Consider the following 25976-nt stretch of genomic DNA (forward strand, 5'->3'; position numbering starts at 1 on the left):
GAAGTTTACACGACAATCAAATACATCAAAAAAACTTGCCATTTACATTAGAGAAGAGAATTTCATTACAATAATCGGTTACATTAACATTACATTACATCACATTAATTACATTAACTTTAATCACATTAAATTAATTACATCACACTAATTACATCACATTCATTACATTACATTAATTTCAAGACATTACATTTATGAAGAGCTGGTATGGGGAGGCTAGACTCTGTACAATTGATAGGTGAGATGAGTGCAGTTGTCTTTAATAAACACGTGAGTATTATAATTACACCTGAAAGTCACTACATAAATTAAAATTTTATACCATTTGCAACCATACTAAGTACACTGTGATCAAGATACTTAATTACACGGTAAAAAGTCTTAGATGAGCTGACACACTCTAAATATTTATAGCGGCTCACCTTAGTGCCTATACAGCAACATTGACCAAGGATCAGAAAGTTTACAGATTCTACCATAGTTTTGCCATCATTAATTTAGGAAATCAGGCTATGATTTTGCAAAAACAAAAAAAAACTTATACTTTTACTTATTTTCCGCAGAGCAATATCACTGCTTTATTTTCATTTCGGAATGAATAAAAAGAACTCTGTAAACATTGGCTTATCCATATTTCTGCTAGTAAAGTTTTTCAACAATCTTAACATGCAACATTGGCATCAGATATTTCTGATAACTGTATTTTATAATAAATGATGTTAATCTGTGTATTTGTCACGCTGCAAAAAACAGCATATTTTAGTTTACAAACAGTTTCGGAATACTAAAAAACTAGTCACACTTATACGTGCGGTGCAAGCTCTTGTTTTTCTGGTACTTCATATGCAGACATGGGTTTACATAAGAAGCAACCCCGTACTAGAAGCATCCCCATACTACAGCGTCTTTTGGAAACACATATGCTTGTCTGCACAGCATAGCACTTCTGTGCCAGTTCGTCCAGGTGTCCCTACACTATCACTGTATAGAGGTTTGGTAAATTACTCATTCTACGCTATTTATAAAAGGCTGGCAGATAATATTTGGACTTGTACCAAATTCTGTAGCTTTCATTATCTGAGGTAAAAGGCTACTACTGGTGAGATGGGAGAGTGTAAGCCTCAAACTAATAATATATCCATAAGATCTTGACTCACTTCCAGCCTATGTAAGATGATCCATAGAAATAATTGCAGAAATCAAGGAGAATACAACCAGATGTAGAACAGAGGTGATACATTCCTATCACTGCTCGTGTATCTGTGAACAAGAAACATAAGCAATAACTGCATCATCTCATGACTGAGCGATTTGAAAAAATAATTCACAAATAACATGTAAAAAATTATCCTTAAAGAAAATCCTTACATTCAAAAATGTAAAGATTTAAACAACACACAAAATCCGCTATGGAAGTGAGTTTGATTGTTGATACTTGCAATACCTGTTCATAGTTAAAGAAACTGCGAAGGCGCTTTTGAAAGTGCAGTGGGAAAATTACCTTGGTACAGTGCTATGTGTAACAGCAAGAGAAGAAATATAAGAGAAAGAGAGATGGCTATTGAATGTCATTTTATACATCTATCTAAATTAGGACAAACATTTTTGTTAGAAATTGTACCTTTACCAGCAGAATATCACCAGACAAGCTAATATCAAAAAAGTTTAAACATATTAATTAAAAAGGAATTAATGTTATACATAGTGATGAACGCTAATGTACATTTTCCAGAAGTGTTTGATATTTACTCCTGCTGTTTTATCATGATTGGATAGTAGAGCCTAAGTAAATATGTTTAAATTTAATGCTGACTAAAACAAAAAATGGTTTTCTGATAAAACTTGTTAGCTTGAAAACTGAATAATCTGGACAACCACAATGAAAAAGCTCAAGCCATTGTAGAAACATATACAGCTGAACGGAAAACTTAAAATCAATATTGGTAAACAAGGAGGAAAGCCAACAATAAATATATACATTTATCATGGTTTCAAAGCAGACAATTTTGACAGCAGAAATGTGTCCTTTACTCTTTTTTAAAGCTGTTACAAAGTTAAGTTTAGCATTCATAAAATCTATCACTCATCATCTTATATCTAGACTGTTTGATAAGTAATGGTGATAACAACAGTATGCGCCTCATTACTAATACTACTATAATAGTTACTTCTCAGAGCTTAAAATGAAAAAGTTGTGTGCTCATGGCTTCGATATGCAATATTACCAACTATAAAGATGTGACCTTTAGTTAACCAAACCAGCAAGTAAGAAGTATATATTTACATGTTTATATCTTGAAATATATTCTTATAACCAACATGAACCTGATTACAAGTATGATAGTTCATGAAATTAAGGTAATTAAATAGAACTGTGTTGTAGAAACCAGTTCCAGTCCGATTTTAAAATTTTACTTATTTAAATTTATGAGCAAATCACTTTGAACACTTTTACTCTTATAGTAGACAGGTGCTTAAAACCTCTTAAAAATTAACATATTCTTTTCTGCTCTTGAAGTGTAAGTTCAAAGACAAGGGGTATTATTATTATGGTTAGAGCGTCAAATAGCATCACATCGGCACTCATAATTGCTAAACACTATATTTCCATAGATGCAAATGATGTGGATATGAAATTGTGTACATGTTGAGTTACTCTGTGATAAGTGTTTCATTGGAATTTCTAAGTCCCGGATTAAAGTGGGTGCTTTGTTAGAAAATATGAGTAATTTTACACCTGAGGTCATAGCAGAGCACTCTTATCTCACTTAAGCAGCAATATTTTGATACAAAAATTACTGAAATGTGAAAAATCTTTGAAATGGAGGAACTGGCACATCATTCACATGTGCTTCTTCTATACTTTGCAAGCATCAAACTGAGTAAAAATTGTGAGGAACAAAATTGACTTAACCTGCAGTTATTTTCCATTTCCATCTTGTGGATAATAAAAATGTGCAGATTAACCAATTCATGGAAAATTATATACATTTTATATCATACATGTATATCATCAGAATGTTTTATTTTTTTTATTAGTATTTTCCTTCATAATTCCCTCTTTCCTTCACAGCTGGGGCTTGATTTCATCTGTTTTTTATATCCGTTTTAACAAAACATGCTCGCAAAAAAATGTGATAAATATAGAGTTTAAAGACTTTCAAAATAAAGAAGTAAAATAAAGATTAAATAAAAAATTGAACAATATTTATACGAACCAAGAAAAAATTTTTAATTAGAGATTGTTAATAAAGTTATTTTAATTCAAATAAATAACATAGAAACCACGAGTGTAGTTGTAGCTTTAATACCCAGCATCAGGAAATTAAATTATTTTCATACTTGTGGACATAAGTCATTTTCAGACCATCCAAAAGGTAGATAATTGCCGTGTTACCCAAATTTAGGTAGGGGTATAAACCATTGAGCTTGTATACAATATTTAATATCTAAATAATTTTATTGTTGTGCACGAAGTTGATTGACAGTGAAACCTTAGGTTCTATAACACATTTCATAAGAAAGACAATTTGGGCAGATCCAAAGAGTTTACAAAAAAAATTAACACACCAGTAAATGGGTGTAAACCTGAAATATTTCATAAAGAGTGGGTAAAGGGAGTCTGTTGTACTACTGTGAATGATGAAAAAAATGTGAGTCGATAGAAATGTGACATACAAATTTAAATAATAAATAAAATCATGATTATATCAAACAAATAATAACAAAGAAGTGTGACCGTTGCTGTGGGAGATATCTTTGAAAAGTTTTTGGGAGCACTATTAATATAACACTGATGCGCCTGCAGGTAAACAATGTTTGTTGTCTAACTGAATGGCAAGAAAATCTGTAGGCCAATTATACAGCCTACACAATATATGGCAACATTTACAACTGTTCATGTGAAAACTGTTAGGAGATGAATGCCAACAGTTTTTAGTGTTTGACCTTGGGATTTGTTAATATTCCAAGCAAATGAATGTCAAACAGAAAAATCATTTCATTTATGTTTGAGCGGGACATTTGTAGGAATTGGTGGTAGTCAAACGATAAAAACCTTTTCAGCCATGGCAGCTCTGCTAACCAGTGTAGCACCATTAGGATTTGTTGATAGATTTTTGAGGATCATTATTGTTCCATTATAGACCTAGATTATTCCAAATTCTGATAACGCATATCCAGGGCACCAACAGGTTGTTGAAGATTAAGATGAAGCATACTGGCAGGCTGTAAAGAGTTTAAGATTTTTATAAGATAATTGATAGATTCATTCTTTTCCAAAACACAGTCTATGCTAATGAATGAAGGTATAGTCGCAAGAATATTCTATAGAAGTAGTTGATTCATGTGGTCAAAAAGTGCTATTTCTAGGTGTAAGGACTACCCTTTCTCTCAGGCAATGGTGCTGAAGTTTTGGAATAATGATAGATTGTTTGTGGTTGAGTTGGATGTGCTATCCATATTTAATAACTGACTCTGTTATTAGAGACATTAGAGGCGCATGAAAGTTATTAATCTCCTTTATTTGTTCTTGGTCGTCTCTCAGTAGATGATTTATATAGATTACTTTTTTTAACCTTTTTGCCTCTGTGTAATTTATGTTAAATCATACACATTAAAAAAAAAAAGTAATTTTGATAAATGTGTTTTTACATATTCACGGTTTAACATACTCAAATCATATCTTTAGTCTGCATGACCCTTCGTTTAATTTTTGCTTTTACAAAAACCACCAGAACTTATAATACCAGAGACAAACACCTTATCCTTACGTTATATAACAGTTTTATGCAAAATAGATTGTTCTTTCAGTACAAACAAGTTACTTTATTTCATTGCGCTTCTAGTTTGTTTCATGATCTAACCGTAAACCTGTATGCAATATAAAAATGAATAAGCCTAGTTTTTTTAATTGTTTTGAAGTGGCATGTTCTATAAGCACAAATATGTCAGAAGTGATTTGTGTTTTTTTTACTTTTCCTATATCACTAAAACAAAATCAATATATTAACAAAACAGACACAATAGATCAAACAATTTTATCAAATGTGTTTTCAGATGTTTGCGGTTCAAAGTACTCAAAATACATCCATTCTGGCATTCAAATTCCAAGATAACTCTTTCAACGAAAATGAGCAAATCTGAAGGGAAAAAAGATAAACATCGTTTGAAAGTTCTTTTGCTTTGCTTCTTTATAAGATGTCTGATCAAGGTGAACTATTTCTGTTTTACACTCTGTGAGTCACCTTTAAAGGTAGCAGTTAATAAGAAAATTCAACTCTGGTGGAGTCATAAAATTTAGACACATTTACTCAAAATTCATTAGATCAATATACTGATGAATAATGAAATACAATAGTAATGTAAATGAAAACTTTTTTGTTCAGTAGTAGCAAATGGCGCTGATAACGACATAAAAAAGTTTGAATTTTTACCGATAAACAGTTTAACTCAAAACTGGTGTCATTACATTTCCATATGTGCTGTTGTTGCTTTATTGCAAAATCAGTTTTTCTCATGTAATTGTATATCGGCTCAGTCTCTGCTGCAGTAGGGTGTGCATTCAAGGTTAAAAAGAATAAATTGCATTATCCAGATGCACTAACTGGCAAATGATATTCTACTATTATAGAGCGCAGTGGGAACGCTACTATTTCAAAATAATTTTTAATTAGAAACAATGCTATTAAAAATATTTTTCATTTATATAGATTAATGACTCCAATAAAACTTAAAATGCTGCAGTTTGATTTGGATAAAGCTATAAACATCATAACCAATTAGTTTCAGAGGTTGTGTAAAAAGTAAACTGAGAAAAGGGTTAGTTCTGGCAAGCAATGATAGTATTGACAGACTTCAATGCTAGTCATTAATGTAAAATACATTTCCGATATTATTTCGAGCAGTCTGCAGACACTGATTAAACACTTTACTGATTATAGCTTTTCATCCTAAATTAAAAATATCGGAAATCTGTTTTATATTCGCAGCAAAGATAAACTGGTTGTACTATCAAAGTAGATGCTGTAATGAGCAAATTCTAGTTTCAAGAGATGATTGAACTTGCTCATGCTTTATCATTGATTTCCATTTTCGGCGAAACAGCCACTTAAGTTCATAGTATATATGGTTCATTTGTGCGGTCTCTAGCAAGCCAGCATGAAGTTTTGTTTAATCTATCCTAAATTTATTCTACTGATCACCATAATATGCAGTTCTCTGGTGGCAATGGATGAGCTATATGACATCATCAGAGATGTTTCTCCAGATCTGCTCACCAACCATGATAGTTTTAAGGCTGAAGGTAATCTTTTACGATCTTAGACATTTAGTAACTTTGATGTGTCCTACCTTTAATGCTTATATAACATGAAAAAAATAAATATGTTTAAAACATTGTCGTATTTTTGTTCCTCAAATTCTTTTAGAAGCTATTGGATATTTTATCATTGTTTTAGCTGAAATTAAATTTTAGCAAATAGTTTTACCATCATTTCAACTAGAAATTTAAGGCTTTGATTAGTCTAAGGTACTGTTTCAAGAGTAACACTTAGATTAATTTGAAATAGAAAACTAAGCCTTTATAGCATATTTTAAGGCATATAGTAAACTGCTCCCTTATTTAAATATGGAAAGTTTTTATTTCTCACTTGGCGTAAACCTGTGTACTGCAAGTTTCACCTGCCTGTCAGCTGTAAAAGTAAGTGCCTCTTGAAAATGCTTTTTATTTTCTTCAACCTTGCAAACCCACCCAACTACAACAGAGTCTGGCTTGACTTACATCGAACAGAGAAAATCGAGCGCTGGAAAAAACACCAAAAAGGTAGCTATGGATATTTTACAAAAATATACTAATTGTCATTGAAAACTGAATTTTTTTTATGTTAACTTTAAAAGCTAATGATATCTAACAGCACGCTGCACAGTATAAGTAACAAATTTAAGATCAAGAACAAAGTTTTATTTTCAAAATTGTTACATTTTTAGAGTTTCTAGATGTAATATTGGCTTTCTAACTAAAGAATTGAAAACTGGGCTTTTACAGTATTTATGCACACCAAATATTTTTTTTTCAAAAGAAAGGTTTAATGCCTGTTAGATACCTCTAAATAATAAGAAATCTAAAATTTACTTTGAACTTTACATGTGAGCTACTATAAATAGTATATATATACCATATATATATAAATTGTTTCCTCACCCCGGATACCCCGTATGGGTGGTAAATTCTGCTCTAACTCGGGTCTCCTACCAGAGACCTGGGAGTTTGAGCACTCGTCTCAAGATCTTAGCTGTTCCCAATAGCGCACTTTTCTGCAACTCACCTGAGTTGATTGTTGTTGGTATTTGGGCAAGCCACATTTTATGCGCCGGTGTTATTGCGCCCAGTGCCCCAATCACTACTGGGATTACGGTTGTTCTTACATTCCAGCATTTTTCAATTTCTTCTCCAAGAGGGAGATATTTTTCTACCTTTTCTTTTTCTTTGCTGGCTATATTGTAGTCATTGGGTACTGCTATATCTATTATAGTAGCCCTCTTGTTCTCCTTGTCTACCACCACTATATCTGGTTGGTTTGCTAGGACATGCTTGTCAGTTTGGATGTAGAAGTCCCAGAGGATCTTAGCGCGGTCATTTTCATTGACCTTACCAGGAGCTTCCCACCAGTGTTGTGGTTTATTAAGGCCATACTCATCACATAGACTTCTATACACAATACCTGCGACATGATTATGCCGCTCAGTGTATGCGTTCCCTGCTAGCTGTCTGCATCCACTGATGATGTGTTGGATGGTCTCAGGTGCATCTTTGCACAGTCTGCATCTAGGATCGTCTCTAGTGTGATAGATTTTCGTTTGGAGTTGCCTTGTTGGGAGCACTTGCTCCTGGGCTGCCATGATTAGCGACTCTGTATTGGCCGTTAGGTTTCCTTTGTTCAGCCACATATATGTCTGGTGAAGATCGCCAACTTTAGATATTTGTTGGTGGTAAGCACCATGAAGAGGTTTCGTATGCCAGTCAATTTCCTCATCATCAGGGCATAGGTCCGTTGTGAGAGCAGCCGATTGAAATTCAGCTAGCAACTTATCTGAGATGGCCATGGAGGCTGCATATGCTTTGATGCTTCGCTCCTCCTCTTTCACTGTCTGCTGTACACTTTTGAGTCCCCTACCGCCATCTTTCCTATCAAGATACAATCTAATAGTATCAGATTTTGGGTGGAGTGCTCCATGCATGGTCAGCAGTTTACGAGTTGCTATATCTGTTTCTTTGATGGCTTCCTCAGTCCACTTTATTATGCCTGCTGGATATCGTATTACTGGCAGTGCGTAGGTATTTATTGCCATGATTTGGTTCTTGGCATTGAGCTGGCTCCGTAAGACCTGCCGAAGGCGTTTCTTGTATTCGGAAATGGCTTTGTGACGTACCTCGGCTTCGTGGTTGATGTTGCTTTGCATAATCCCCAAGTACTTGTACCCTTCTTCTATATCTTTGATGGTACCATTTGGCATTCTTAGGCCATCTGTGAGCATAGAATGGCCTTTCTTAAGAATTAGCCTTCCACATTTCTCAATACCGAAGGTCATTCCGATGTCCTTGCTGTATACCTGAGTGAGGTGTATGAGCGAATCAATGTCCCTTTCTTTGTTAGCGTACAGCTTGATGTCATCCATGTAGAAGAGGTGGTTTATCTTGGTGCCACTCTTAAACTGGTACCCATATTGAGTCTCCTCCAGCATATTGCTTAGAGGGTTTAGGCATATGCAGAAGAGCAGCGGTGATAAGGAGTCACCTTGATAGATGCCTCGCTTAATTTGTACACTCGCCAGCTTTTTGCCATTAGCCTCCAGTTCCGTCTTCCATTTGGTCATTGACATCTTGATGAATGCCACAAGAGCAGGGTGAACATTGTACATACTGAGGCACTCAAGTATCCAACTATGGGGAATTGAGTCATAGGCCTTTCTGTAGTCAATCCAAGCCATGGCAAGATTGGTTTGCCTTCTCCTGCTGTCTTGACAGACCGTCCGATCCACCAGTAACTGATGTTTAGCTCCTCGGGTGTTGCGCCCAATTCCTTTCTGAGCACTGGTCATATAGTGACTCATGTGCTCTTCCAGTTTGTCTGCAACTATTCCTGAGAGCAGTTTCCAAGTGGTGGGCAAGCACGTTATTGGTCGATAGTTTTTGGGAATCGGCCCCTGCTTTGGATCTTTTATCAGAAGCACAGTTCGTCCTTTGGTCAGCCATTCTGGATGGTCACCTTGTTCTATTAGGTATTCCATCTGCTTAGCCATTCTAGTGTGAAGTGATGTCAATTTCTTTAACCAGAAGGCTTGAATCATGTCATGGCCAGGTGCTGCCCAGTTTTTCATACGCTGCACTCTGCACTTAATGTCGTCTTTGCTGATGGTGAGTCCTTGCTGAGCCACAGTGTGTTGTTGGTTCTCTTTAAGCCTCTTCAGCCAATTAGCAGTGGTGTTATGAGTGGTCTCTTTCTCCCAGATGTCCTTCCAGAACTTTGAAGTGCTAGATCGGGGAGGCTCAGACATTGGCCTCTGCAGTTCACCTTTGAACTGGGAATACACTCTAGATGGATTATTGATGAACAGTTTGTTCATTCTCTTGTTATCTCGCTCTTTGGTGTACCGCTTCAGTCGTGCCGAGAGTGCTACTAGCCGCTGTTTGGCAGATTCTAGAGCTTCTATTGTGGCTTCCCTTTTTGGACGCTCCAAACTGTGGTTAGATCTCTCACTGAGCCTACTAACTTTCTTGCGCAAGTCCTTGATCTTATTTTGTAGCCTCAGCTGCCAGGATGGAATGGCTTGAAGCCTTGTTGGCATTGGCTTAATATCCATCTCCTCCAAGATGACGGTTGCTGTACTGTAGATTAAGGCATTAGTCTCACTGATTGATCCAGTTGAGATCGACTCCAGTGCAATGTTAATGTCTTCTAACAGCTTCTTAGGTATGGCCTTGCTAACTCTTCGTAGTGGTACCCTGCTTCCATAATCATTAGCAGCTGACATCTTGTTGATGATATTTTCCGCAAGCTCTTTCACCCTTGGGTCAAGGTCCAAGTGCATGTCCTCTTCAGCCCGTGAGTCAACACATGATCGTGTATCCATGACAGTGTGTGTTGATATGCACACCTCGTTGGTTGAGGTTACTTGGGTGAACTTTTCCTTAATTTCATCTACCTCAAGTTGTGATATGAGGTGCTGCTTGATTATGTTACTCCTCTGAGCTACAAGTTGCTTAGCGGTTAGTGGCAATTCAGGGCGCATGTTTATCCACAGTTGACGCATCCTTCCCATGTAGCCCCACTTTTGAGGTTCACTCATAAAGTAGCACTGCATGAGGTCCGTGTTATCAGTCCGAGTCCATTTCATCCGTTTTGAACCAGTAGCCCATTTTTCACTGCCTTGTCCTGGTTCAGCTACAGGCAGCGCGGACCTTGTTTGACCGGGCGACGTCCGAGCCGGCATGGCTTTGGTTATTGCACTCATCATAGAGGTTGTAGACGTTATACAAGCAAAGGTCTTGTCTAAGGACCACCAGAAAAGTGCAGTTGTTGGGGTTTGAACCGAGGACCTAATGATCACGGTCCCGATACCTTACCAACTGCGCTATCTGTCCATATATATATATATATATATATATATATATATATATATATATATATATATATATATCTACATATATATATACACACACACAAACACACACGCACGCACAGATATACATTCGTGAGCTTGTATGTGTTTTTTGATAAAATTGTTGATCTACCCACTTCCGTAAACCCAAGTATTTGTGCATATGTTAAAACATGCGTACATTCGCACATCTGTACCTACATGCATCCATAAATTTATGCATCCCAACATTCGTACAATAGTGCATGCATACATGCCAACATACATAGAAGCATACACACATGCATATATATATAATTGCATATGTGCATACATAGGTACGTACCAACATACATACATATGTGCATATCTATGTACATACATATGTACAAATGTATGTACAAACATGCATATGTATGTACATATGTATGCAGATACATACATGCATACATACATACATACATACATACATACATACATACATACATACATACATACGTACATACGTACATACGTACATACGTACATACGTACATACGTACGTACGTACATACATACATACATACGTACATACGTACATACATACGTACGTACGTACATACATACATACATGCATACATACATACATACATACATACATACTTTGTACATACATACATACATACATACGTACATACGTACGTATGTACATACATACATTCGTGCATACATACATACGTACATAAATATGTATGTACGTACATACATACATGCATATGTACATACGTACATACGTACATACATACATGCATACATACATACATATGTACAAACATACAAACACTCATACATACTACATACATACATCTATATATATACATACATATATATATTTATATACCTACATATATATATTTATAAATATATATATATAAATATATTTATATATATATGTATATATATATATATATATATATATATATATATATATTTATATATATATATATATATATATATATATACATACATCCGCACAAACGTACATTCGTACATTCTTACATACATATGTACGTATACATGCACACATACACACATACATACATACATGCATGCACACATACATACATGTATATACATACAAACATACATACATGCTTACATACATGGATACATACATGAATATGTACATACAATACATATACATACATACACACACATACATGCGCATACATACATGCGCATACATACACACACACATATGTCCATATGTACATACATACATAAATGCACACGTACATGCACACGTTCATACACACATATATACAAACCTGCATGCACACATTGAATTTTAGCTGGTTTATCAGCAAAAATTAATTCACTGGAAAAACAGGGCATCACCACATCAAAGCCTATTTTGAGATCACCAAAATATATTAGACATAAAACTTTCTTATTCTAATTTTCTAATTTTGTTGTTTGCAACACCAGTTTTTTATTTAATGTATCTCAGTTCTGACTCTGCTTCAGTAAGGTCTGCATGCCAGGTTGAAGCGAATAAATGGCGTTCTACAGAAGCACTACATGGCTATTGATACTCTACTATGAAACAGCGTGAGAACGCTAGTCTTTCAAAAAAAATTTTAATTCTAAAGAATTGCTTGAAAAAAATTTCAAAATATATAAATCAAAGACATCAATTAGACTTCCAAATTTGCAGTATGAATTGGATAAAGCTATAAACGGAATAACCAATTAGTTTCAGAGATTCATTTTGAAAAGATAACTAAGAAGAAGGGTCCGTGCCAGCAACTAATGATATTATTGACAGACTTCAATGCTAGTCATTAATGTACAACACCTTTCCAATATTTCAAGTAGGCTGCCAACACAGATTAAACACTTTACTGATTACAGCTTTCATCCTGAAATTAAAAATATCGGAAATCAATTTTATATTTTCAGCAAAGAAAAGATGGTTTTATCATCAAAGTAAATGTAGTAAAGGGAAAATTTTAATTTCAAGAGATGAAAGAGACTGCTTATGATTTATCAGTGTTTTCCATTATTGTATATCCCACCTAAACAGAAGGTATCTATGATTCTTTTATGCTGTCTCCAGCAAGCCAGCATTAAGTTTTTTGTGTCTATCCCCACTTTATTCTACTGATTGTCATCATATGCAGTACTCTAGTGACAATGGAAGAGCTACATGTATATGATATCATCAGAGATGTTTCCCAAGTTTTGCTTACTAACCACTATAGTGTTGAAGCAGCGGGTAACTTTTTCAATCTTTAACTATTAGTAAATTTGCTGTGTTCTACGTACTTTCAATTCAAAGATCACATAAATAAGATAAATATATTTGTTTCATTGCCAAGTTTTTGTTCATTAAAGCTTTTAAGGCCAGTTGGATCTTTTAGAATTATATTAAACTAATATTAAATTTTAGCAAAGTGCTTAACATGCAATTCATTTGCAGAATCAATACATACCCGGTGAGACTAGTCTAGAGTTTAAACCTAGTCTAAACATACTATAAACCCTTTTGCTAATGCAATACTTAGATTACTTTGGAATGGAAAACATTGACTTGATAGCTTGTAAAAAGGCATATATTAATCTGTTCCTCATATTTATATAGGAAGTTTTTCTCTCTCATTCTGTGTGAACCTGTGTACTGCAAGCTCTATCTGCCTGTCAGCTGTGAGAATCAGTGCATCTGGAGAATGTAAGTTATTTTCTTCAACTTTGTACGCCCACCATACTGAAACAGAGACTGGGCTGACATACATCGAAAAAAGAAAATCTGCTGCTGCCAAAAGCACACCAGAGGTACATATGAACATGTTATGACATCAGTTACAGAATAACCTGTTTATGAACAAAGAGCCAAACCATTTTCAATTAGTTTTAAATCAAAGAATATCTAACATTCCTGCTACAGAATAACTATATTATGCATGATAGAAGCGTCTAAATAATGACAAACTTTAAATTCACCATTAGTTTTATGAGTCAGCTATTATATACGTAAACACAATTGTACGCTCATACGCAAAGACATACATTCATTTGTTTGTACATAATTTTCGACTAAGCTTTTGACATACATACTGCCATACCCCTGCACGTTTTTACGTTAATACATATGTACTTTCATACATTTGCACAAACGTACATTCGAACTTGCATACATGTATACACGAGTACAAGCATACATTCATATATGTAGACATGCATACATTCATACATACATGCATATGTCTGTGCATATGTGCATGCTTGCAAACCTGCAAGCCTGCAACCCTTCATACTCGCTTTAACAAATAAACATATAAACATGTACGTGTGTACATGGGTACATGTATACATGCATAGATTCATACATTAATACATTTGTACATGCATAAATGCATATATGCATACATATATACATGTACACATACATGTATAGCATTCATGTAAGCATAAATGCTTTCATGCATACTCCCAAGCACTCATAATTGAATACATGTGTACATGCATACATGTGTATATGTGTACATACATACAGAAATACATACATACATGCATACATATGAACTTACATGCATACATACATACAGTGTATGTCCATATGTGCACATGTATGTACCTACATGCATACATACAATTGTACATGTACATACATACACATATGATACATGTGCATACATATACACATATATATACATATATATATATATATATATATATTAATATATATATATATATATATATATATATTAATATATATATATATATATATATATATATATATATATATATATATATATATATATATATATATATATAATAGATAAGTGGTCAGGCCTACTGCTAACAGCACTCTACGCTCTAAAAAGTGCGGAGTGTTATAACTAACTAGAGTGTGGAATAGGTTAATTTTACTTATCTTTATTTCAGATTGATGTTTTATTCTGGGGTCACGACAGGTCTGTTTCGTGCTGGTGCACTCTTCAGGTGACTTGTGTTGAATGACGGGTGGAATTGCCTCTCCTGATGTTGTTGGTGGTGTCCACCAACAACATCAGGAGAGGCAATTCCACCTGCCATTCAACACAAGTCACCTGAAGAGTGCACTAGCACGAAACAGACCTGTCGTGACCCCAGAATAAAACATCAATCTGGAATAAAGATAAGTAAAATTAACCTATTCCACACTCTAGTTAGTTATATATATATATATATATATATATATATATATATATATATATATATATATATATATATATATATATATACATACAAACACATACATACACACTCATATACATTCATACATGAACTTACACAGTTGAATATATGCATACACTAGGGTATACATGTGTACATACATGCATAGATACATATGTTTTATATGTATATTTTATGTTTACATGTATACATATTTTATATAGATGCCCATGTTATATATATATATTATTTTAGATCAAAATATTACTCTATAAACATGGTATATGTGGTACACAACCGATATGTATCCAATCGTATACTTCTAAGTGCTCATGTGTCGGTACCTTTAGCTATAGACATAGCGTACACTGAATATTTCATTCATGCAGGCACATGTGACAATACCGCTGTTGAGAAGTATTTTTCGTAAGAATTAATTAATATATATCGGGCCATAGTCAATTCTCCTCTTGCAGACAATTATTCCATTTCTGTGGGAAGATTCTCAACATTATTTCTCCGTTTGGTCACAGAAAGACCACCCGAAATATCATATTTATGTTTGTTTTTTTTAGATAGTTTTCACATATTTATAAAACTATGATACATGTAGATGGCTGGTGGAACAGTAACTTTTTTATACCCATGCACTCCAATGCAAGAACTGTCATTCAGTCAACATAATCATAAATTTTTGCTGAGTTCCAATAAGTATATCGTTTCTGAATAATCTTGTAATTGTAGCAAAGCCGACTTAATTTGGCTAACTTGCTAACTATTTCACATTTCCGTTTAAATCTTGATGTTGTCATTCTATTATTGCTAACTTATTAGTATTTATTGTAATTTAAAAGTTAGAATGGCAAATGTTAGTATATATACCTTTTAACCATAAAGTAGTTTTTTGATTAGAGACTTTTCTATTACCTGAGAAACGCCAGGTAGCACCGCTGGTAAATACATGTCTATACATGTAATTATGTATATTATGTGGTGAAAACAGATTGGACACCACCGAAGTTGTCTAAGTAAGCCGACCACTTTCTCCAAGTGGGTTACCGAGTAGACGTCCGCAAGCTGTGAAAGAAAAAGGCATAACGCTTAGTACCAGAGACAAATATACAGATTTCCCACTCACACATACATGTACATGGCAAAGTAGCTGCCGTTTTGTTTTTCATTTGTATTTGTGTGATCAATATATCTGGATACAAAAATAACTCAAGTTCAAACTATGACAAAGTTCATATTAAAATTTTTTATAGCTAATGTGTTTGCAGCAGGTGGCATTTGGAGTCTTGTTTATACCTGTACATGTGCTTATAAAGAGTTGTGTTTCAGACCTGGCTATATGTGAGTTTTTTTATGCCAGTGGCACTGGTAGGATGTTATATGTGCACTAGCACAATTACTGTACTTTGTAATGTATAATTATGGTATGACTTTCCACAGTTGACTCTTTTTAGCAATACATGTCATAGTAATATTTGGTGTTAATCTCATGCATCAACTTTCATTATATTATCCGAGTCTGTAACTCCTACTATTTGTATTTTTTTATCATTTTAGTCTTTCAAGTGTGTCAAATGAATAGATTTTGGTTTATCTGGTGTCACGATCATGGCTAATCTCACCTGTATACTTATATGTGCTGAGATATATAAACTGAACTTGAAAACAGGCGCTAGTGCGGAATCTAAAAAAACAAAAATAAAATCTCAGGATACCACTTGGTGAAGAATCTCTAATCAGCAATACCTTTTTGTGTATTTTACAGAACAAAAAAGGTGCACAGTCTGCAGAACTCCTGGCGAATAATAATTGAACCTATGTCAAATGCATGCACTGTAACTACTGGTTGCATAGTTCGATTAGCTTCACACATTGATGTAAACCTTTGTTCATACAAAATCTCCCAAACAGATTTAATATAAACTAATGCAATCAAATTTTGTTTCAATTGTAATTGAGTAAGTGCTGCAATATTTTGCGGAAAACACTTGGTTTAGGTAGGCATACTGTCTAAAAGAGTATGAATCATTCGTCTTCTTGACAGCTAGATAAAGATAGGCTCACAAGATAAAGCGAGTTTACAATTCAAACCAACCTTATTCATCGATTATTGCACTTGAGTGTACATATGGTCATTCATGTACAGGAAATATTTTCATTTAAACAAATTCCGCACGGAGTGATACTCCAAAGTGCTGCTAATATTAAATCAACATTAAGTCATCTGTGTGAACCTTTTGTCTTGACTTTCTCCTTGTATTGCCTATATGCATATACATACAAATTTGATAGATGCAAGCGATCTGTAGTGCAGAAGAGAGTTCTACCTGCAACACAGTTCCATCACCACGAGTCTATCAAGGTTAGTATTCAAAAAGAACTAAAAGCAGTAAAAAAGATCTCAACTGATAATTACCGGTGAATGATCTAATTTTGTCTATTTTTGTTAAAAGACTTTGTTTACATGTAAAATGTTTGTAAACTTTTGTATAGTACTAGATCTCTAAGCGTTACATTGTAATGTCTATTTAAAAAATATAAATAGAGTATGGAACTGGAAGTATGAATCTATAGCCCACCCTTGTTTGCATAATGATGTTACTGGTTTGTCCTTCAGATTGCCAAGATGCATTTGATCACGGAGAAAGAAACAGTGGAGCTGTGTATACCCTTTATACCGACCCTGAGTCTGCACCTGTCTTAGCTGTCTGCCAGTTTGATGATCAATCTGGTTGGACTTTAATACAGAGAAGACTAGATGGTACCATTGATTTCAACAGAGGATGGGATGAATATGCTCATGGTTTTGGCAATCCAAAAGGAGAGTACTGGATAGGTAACAAAGACATATGTTCAGTGGCAATTAACATATTTGATTTTCATTTGTCTGTTCAAGGGATGTTATAATTTTTCTTGAACAAATTTTATGTATGTTTAAAGGACTGGAAAATATTTTCCATTTGACGAAGAAGAACCACAGACTGAGTATATTTCTTGAAGATCATGAAAATCAGTCAAGAACAGCCAATTATTCTTTGTTCCAAATAGAAAACGAAACGAGTAACTACCAACTTTTGGTATGTTTTCTACATACAACCGTATCTAAATATTCTGATATATCATGGAATTTCAGTTGTTTCTGTGTATCACATAATCATGCCATGTTGGTGTCAAAATAATTAACTTACATACTGAACCGTCAATAATTCTGAAATATTTATAGATCATAAAAGTGTATAAATTTGTATATATGTGCATCAATATAAATGTTTATTTATATATATAAATATTGCCTTTATGTTTGGCATATATAAAAATATATACTTATATATATATATATGTATATATTTATACATATACATATATATATATATGTAACCACTTACTATATATATATATATATATATTTATATATATATATATATGTCTACACAATAAAAAAAACTATTAGGAAAACAGTAAGAATTCAGTAAAAGCACCATACAGATTTGTTTTTTGTGTTCCGTTCCCCTACTTACGACCATTTGAGTTACAAACAACCGTTAGATACAAACATGTCTGTGTGAATGTCCGCCGCTAATACCAATGATATTATCGATGGTATTATGGGCGTATTAGCAGTGAAAATAAGAACTACTCGGAAGCACCTCCAGCATCAACCGTCATCTGTCCAGTTCATTGCAGTGCATAAGCGCGTGAACGTATCTTCAGTGTGCAAAGAACCTTTTTTTTATTTTATCTTCTGTGTTGTAAAAAAACTTACCTGCCTTTATTTGGCACGATCTAGACTAATAAATAAAGAGAAGAGAGTGCGTTTATTTTTATTCATATTTTTTGTTAGCAAAGGAAACGTCACTAGCTAAGTTATGTATGGCTATCTGGTCTGCTCAACTAAGTGATCACACTCTTATAGATACGATAATATCAACCGTTCCGGCTAACGGCAAATGGTAAGAACACCGGCTAACAAGGTGGATAAATAGGGTTGCTAGTTCGTTGGTATGACAACAATATAAATGGAGATAGGTGATAGCATAACAAGTAAAACAACAATATAACAAAAGGACAAATACTATAAAATAAGACAACAACGATGAGTGATGGCATAACGAGTAAATCAACAATATAATAGAAAGGACAACACATACGATAAATAAAAAAGTGCAACCTGATGGTCCGGCGTCCACCACAGTATTATATTCATTCCATGAAATTTTTTTTCAGTGCAAACCAATACATGCTGCTTATACAAGCCTCAAACCTGCCTGTATAAAACTTTCTATACACTTATATAGGCCTTAAACATAAATTATAATACAGAATATAGCACTGAAGCAAGAATGAATTCACCTTACGAAGGAACGTAACTCGATTGTAAGTTGGGGAGCGTCTGTAACTCCTAACAAGTGTGCAATTAGAAGACAACTCATTTATTTTTATCAATGTGCTCAAGTTCAGTCTGTTTATTATGAAGTATTTTTTAGTAAACATTGTTTACATATTTGGTTTTGATTGTTTAGGTTGTGCTTGAGCTTGTATTTTCCATGTTAAGTTGTACGTTGAATTGCTCTATGTTAACTTCCAAATGTGCTTGCTCAGTTCTGTGTGGGGCTGTTTGTTATTGTAGGTAAACAAAGCTTTATGATTGCTATATCCTGTTCTAAGTTCTGTTGAGTAAAGTCCTGTGTTCATGTAGGTTGGTGTGTGGTTGTCTGTAGCTGTAATTATAGCTGTAGCTGTTACAGTAGCTGTAGTAGCTGTAGTAGCTGTAGTTGTGATTCACTGTTGCTTAGTATATCAAATTCTTAGCTCAGAATTGTCTTTCCAAAGAGCAATTTATTTCTTGTCTGCAGTTGCTAATTTTTCATTGTCTTCTCTTTGTGTAATATTTTTTGTGAGTTTATTATTGCTTGCGTCCAATATTGCCTTCAGGTTTGGAATTACTGAGTAGCTCTGTTTTAAGCTTTTTCTAACAAATGTTGCTTCGAGTGGGTGTTCCTTTGGGAGGCATGTCACAATGATCTTGAATAGTTTTTGTCCAATAACGGTTGCAACATTGGTGCTGAATGGGGTGTTTTGCCATGTGTTTTTCTTTGTTTGTTACGTTTTGTGGATTTTTGCATGTCGGTACTACATGTATATTGCAGTTTGCTGGTGCATCCACTTCTGTGGAGTTCTTGATGATATGGTTGCACTGCACTGTTAAATTGCTGTTCTTTGGATGAAAGTGTGTTTAATCCTTTGTTCACAATGTCTGTTCAATTTTTCAATATGGAATGCAGATGGCTATTTTGTTTGTGCACCTTCAGTATTATATTACCAAGCTTTTGGAAAAATTGGAAAATAGTAGCGGTACTTTTGTAGATTCAAAGTTACGACAAGAAAGCTACTGATTGTTTGTTTGCTTCTATAGAAATTTTCAAATTGTCTTTCTTAAATATGTTGCATATTAGTTTATTTGTTTTCCCTATAGCTTGTGGTGTACCCTTGCAAACTGGAAGTTTGTCGTTTTCGTATAACCCGATACTGCAAATCAGGTATTTGGGTATTTGAGTCATTAAGCAAGTTTCTACAAATTCACAAGTCTCTGCGTCTCGAAGCTACGCAACATTCAGTCAAACCATCTATTAGTGTATTTCTTATAACAAGCCGTGACATTTTGAAATAAAAGCAGTTTTTCGCATGTAGTATGATTGTATTTTCGTCTTTAGTCAAGACAAAAAGACACATGTATATATTTATATACACAAGAGTTTTTTTGTGAAGGGACATATTTTGTTTAGATCTGATGTGTTTATTAATTTGTTCTATAGCTTAAGGGTTGTGCACCACAAATAATCAAGTATTTTAAAATTTTACTTGAATATTTTGCTTGTAGGGAATCTGGATCGAGTTTTCTTAAACTTAAGTATTACACAAAAGCAAATATATTTTATTTGAGATTGTGTTCTACAAATTTGTTATCGACAACTTTTAGATTGAAGTGCATATTTTAAAATTGTTCCCCTATATATACCGTGTTGCAAATATAAAATACATGTATGTATGTTAATTAATTAAACCGCACTTGTAATTCAAAAGACGTACAGGCAAACTCCTTTTTCAGATAGCTATTGTGTTTATATATTCCACATTAAAAATGAAACGCTGCATAAAGTAAACGTGAATATAAATTCTATTATACTGTAAATGGGTAGTTTAATTATTTATATCCACAACTTATTGTAAATAAACAGTATTCAATTGTCGGTAATGTAATTTTCACTTTCACGAAGACTTCTGATGACAAGGTTTTGTATTTGTAAACACGGTTTGGCTCACAACCCATTGTAGGTAGAATTTTCATGTTGTGCCAGCGGAATGCTTGATGAATCTGCTTTTTTCAATTGAACTTACATGTACTTCTCTTAATTTTAGGTAAGTGGTTACAGCGGAGATGCAGGAAATTCTCTTTCTTATCATCATGAAATGGGCTTCTCTACTGTTGACTATGACAATGATGGTTGGTACACTGGAAGCTGCGCTTTTACTTTCCAAGGTAACATAACAAAATCATATAGCTGTTTGACAAAAAGGAGGACATACAATTATCCGTAATAAACCGCAACCAAAAAGACCTTCAGAGCCATCAATACCGTTGACCTTGATAGCAACATTTACGTCAAACTATGGCATTATTAATTTGGTCTGATATGGTATAAAGTATGTGTTCCTAAAGTGGAAATGTGAGATACTTGTTGAGGCTACATGTACTCTGCCTCACTAACTCCGGTTTTTCCCTGAACATACATTGTGATTGGATACAAGATCTTTTTTTCAGATTTACCAAATCCTACTTCTTCAAATGTAGACTCAATGCATGACATAGTATCGTAAAACTAGGTACTAAATCTAACTAAATGTCAAAAAATATTTTAAACCTTATCAATGTAACTCTAAGTACAGGGACTCAGGACTTTTTCATTTATGAGATGTATGTAGAGTTTATTTGTACAAGCATTAATGGATAACGCAAATATGTATGCAATCCAAAATCATTTTCATGGTTAGATATCAGGGAGATAATTTAATGGCTATTTACTAGAAGCTACTTGAAGCTTGTTGTCTAGTCCTACAACGCAAGATATTGGAGCAGCGCAAAGGGTTATTAGTATTATATTATTTAACCGGCAATCAGCTCACTTTTTTCAGTAATGATATAATCGTAATATTCAAAATTGTTGATTCCATTGCAAGCCGAATCCTTGTTCTGGTATTATATTAAATAGTTGGCTGACATGTTGTACTTGGTATCTGACAATTTTATAGAGAGTACTTTATTTTCATCCTCTAAGGTCTTGTTTTTTTGTGCAACGCCACTAAAGAGTTTACCAAGTCTTAGATATAGTGAATGTAGCTGACAATAGGGACCCAATTTGATTTAGAATGTCTAGCAAACCTCAGGTTGTTTCTTAAAAATACATGCATATTTTTAGGTGGCTGGTGGTTTAACGCTTGCGTAAACGCTAATTTAAATGGAGTATGGCATGATGCCAACAATGCTCGACCTTCAACATTTGGAGTGGCTTGGTTTGCTTGGAAATATCCGTATTCCTTTAAAACTGTGTACATGATGATTGGTAATTGAGACCACAAAACCTCAAGTTAAATAAGACAGTTTCAATGTTGTTTTATCTTATATCATATGTTTTCCTTAGTTCTTGAGATACTTTATAGTCGCTGTCTTCTAATTTCTATAGTTTTGGGATGAACTCTTTATTTTTTTGACACAAACATAAATAGTAAAGCAATCATTCTGCTTATTGTGGGAAGGTTATTCGTTAAATAAATTGATGTCTTTCAAAGCGTAGCATACTTTGTCAAAATATTTATTACAAAAAATGATTTCATTTACTGTACATCAAGGTTTAAAAAATGTTAAAAGAATTAAAATAAATCTGGTAAAAATTGCAATAATCTGAATATTTTATGGGATATGGTGCAGCAAACTGCAGCAACATAACTTTTATATTTGAGTCTCTATACCATTGTTATTAGGAGGCAATATCATATCGCATGAGAAGAAAAGATTAATATGTATTCAACTGAATCAAACATTAAACATTGCGTGTATGTGGGTTTTTTGTTGACCACTGCTCGAAAATAAACCACAAAAAGGATTACTGTGTATATAGAGTAAAATGACTAAAAAAAAATATATATATATATCGTGAAACCTCTAATTGAACGATGCCTTTATTTGACCGCTACCTCTACTTGACCACCGCTACGAGTAAATAGTTAGAAAAAAGAGCATTCAGTAGATTAATATATAAATATATTAATATATAAATGTATTAATATATAAATATATTAATATATATATATATATATATATATATATATATATATATATATACATATGTATCTATATACATGCATATATACATGCATATATACATGCATATATACATGCATATATACATGCATATATACATGCATATATACATGTATATATACATTTAATTATAATTATATATAAGCATATATAGGTATATAATGTATAAAGGTACATATATATTTTTTCTCAAAGTATGTCTGTGTGTCGTAAATTTGTCTGCATTCTGGCTTTAGCTATTATTTGAACAGCTGAGCTGAAAAATGCTGAAAAGATATCATGAAGGACCTTCATTAGAAGCCATGCTTATATTAACTAGCTTATCATAACTTTCCATTGGCAATATGCCACGCTAAAAGCTTGACCGATACAGTTGTTTGACAAAGTTTTAAAACCATTACACTTGTTTTTAATTTTTGTTAATTTATTACAACTACACAAAACACTTCTTTCATGATATTTAGTTTCAATGTAAGAATGAGAAATTTTATTATACGTTAAATACAAATGAATTTTCTGTCCAAAGACTTTTGTATTATCGTGGCAACGTCGGGTGGTACAGCTACTAGATATATATATATATATATATATGTAATATACATGTATATATATGTGCTATTGTGTATCTAGGTATATATGTATATATAGGTATGTAATAAACAATAGTTGTCCCACCTCGGTTAACCAGTATGGGGGGGGGTAGTTTCTGCTCTAACTCGGGTCTCCTACCAAAGACCTGGGAGTTTGAGCACTTGCCTCAAGATCTTAGCTGTTCTCAGTAGCACACTTTTCTGCAACTCGCCTGAGTTGATTGCTGTTGGTATTTGGGCAAGCTACATTTTATGCGCTGGTGTTATTGCGCCCAGTGCCCCAATGACATAAATATAATCTTATATTTATTCTGTGTGCAAATCTTATTATAACTAGTGCATTTTCTTTGTGGTATGAGTAGACTGGATGGCGGAGCTAGACCGCTATATAAAGCCAGTGCACGAGTGCACTGGTGTGCTTGATATCACCCGATTTTGTATATGCATGTTACTAAGCTATCATAAATAAAACTACTATACTCGCTTAACTGATTATATTGACGCTTGCCCGATTGCCTCAATGGTTGTATAAGCAAGCTCATTGTACACGTCAGATGGAGCTGCCAGGGTCGCTCTATAGGGATAGGGATTGATCTACGGCTTTGTCAAGACGGAATCGGGTGTGCCATGGTATAAGAAGTCAAGCCTAGCGCAAGCTGCTAGTGGATCTAGACTAGCCTGATGTAGGGACCTAGAGGGCTGGCCAGAATTGGCTTCAGAGTAAGCCTGACTACCATGTACTTATCTTGGACTTACTTGACCATTATTGGCGTGTTAATCAGGCCTCGGAAAAGGCAGACCAGTAGCGCAGGTTACACCTCCCTTGTTAGTGAAGTAAAGCTGACTCAGCTACCTGAGTCAGTCCTTTACAATATTTAAATATTTTGGAGAATTATCTATTGAATAACAGGTAATACTCTGACTGTTACTCTGATGTATAAAAAAGATTATGCGTGTTTTTTTATCACTGTCCCATAAAAGTGCCATAAAATATATTGATTACTGCAATTATTTACATGTAAATACTGATCTATTTTTATAGCTTCAAGCTGAATTCCAAATGATTAAAATAATAAGAGCAGTGCTTGTCCATCTTACCAAAGCCATGATTAGAAACTGTCAATAAAGTGTTACATGGCATGGGGTTACAACTCGTAAGAAATAATTTCCATGAAAAACTCTGTTGCAAATGAGTTAGTACTACAAACAAACCTGCTGTAATAGCAGAAACTCCTTCGCTGAAGTTGAACGTAAAACTTTGAAAATTCACAAAAGGTAGTTAAGAAAATACAATCCAAGTAACACCTAAACAAACAGAAGGATATTTCTTTATTTCAATTATTAATGGCTCCATATCCTATTGACCACCATTTTTGCAAAAATAACAAGGAGTAAATTAAATCACTTTGTAATGTAAAAGGTAATAAACCTGGTGCTGGAGCAAAATGATGCGCATAATTATAGGAAAGATGTTTGATCTAGGGTTAGTTGAGCTTTACCACTTTAGGTTGTCAACTCAGGAAGATGTATCTAAGCAACACCATCCTACAAGACAAAATATACTGTTGGTGGAAATATGTATTGACCTATCAGCCCACTATTCTATAGATAGAGATCTGTAAAAACGCCGACAGGATCGATGTGTATCCGCGATTGCATGTTTAGTTTGGGTACTTCAACAACTTTTCTCCTGATTTGCATCTTTGGTACTCTTATAAATGTCTGTAGTTGGGCAGGTTTCATTTACTTTGACTTATGAAATTAGTTAATAGCCAGTCAGTTGATTATCAGTGGGTACCTCTAGCAGCAGTTGTCTCATTAGGGAAGTCTGACCTCTCTTAATCATATGAAAAATAATTATTACTTATATCCTAGTGGTTGTGTATGATAACTATCTGTGATAACTAGACACACGCTTATTACCAACATGGAAAGGTTATAAAGTAATGCAAATAGTAGCATGCTTAGTGGGGAAGCCATCCAGGTTTGCGTGCTGTTTAATACAATGCTCTAATAAATTAATGGACATGTAATAGAAGCATTGTGTAGCTACCAACCTGTATTCGAAGTCTCAAAATAACATACTGTTATTTGTGTTTAGATGCAAACAACGCTACTTGTGCTGCAAAAATGGAAAGTGTTGGTGGTGAATAAAGTGT

At 34.0% G+C, this 25976-nt stretch overlaps 1 protein-coding gene across 1 annotated transcript in view; it reads left to right on the forward strand.

Moving 5' to 3' along the window:
* Positions 1-6231: 6231 nt before the first annotated feature.
* Positions 6232-25976, forward strand: part of LOC137398232 (microfibril-associated glycoprotein 4-like) — a 33982-nt gene continuing 14237 nt past the window's right edge. Inside the window, exons 1-5 of the mRNA XM_068084339.1 lie at positions 6232-6307; positions 17468-17686; positions 17791-17927; positions 21268-21388; positions 22326-22469. Of these exons, the coding sequence (XP_067940440.1) occupies positions 6232-6307; positions 17468-17686; positions 17791-17927; positions 21268-21388; positions 22326-22469 (697 nt within the window). The remainder of the gene's footprint in view (positions 6308-17467; positions 17687-17790; positions 17928-21267; positions 21389-22325; positions 22470-25976) is intronic.

This window comes from Watersipora subatra, chromosome 6, assembly GCF_963576615.1.
Source record: "Watersipora subatra chromosome 6, tzWatSuba1.1, whole genome shotgun sequence".
NCBI lineage: Eukaryota > Metazoa > Bryozoa > Gymnolaemata > Cheilostomatida > Watersiporidae > Watersipora > Watersipora subatra.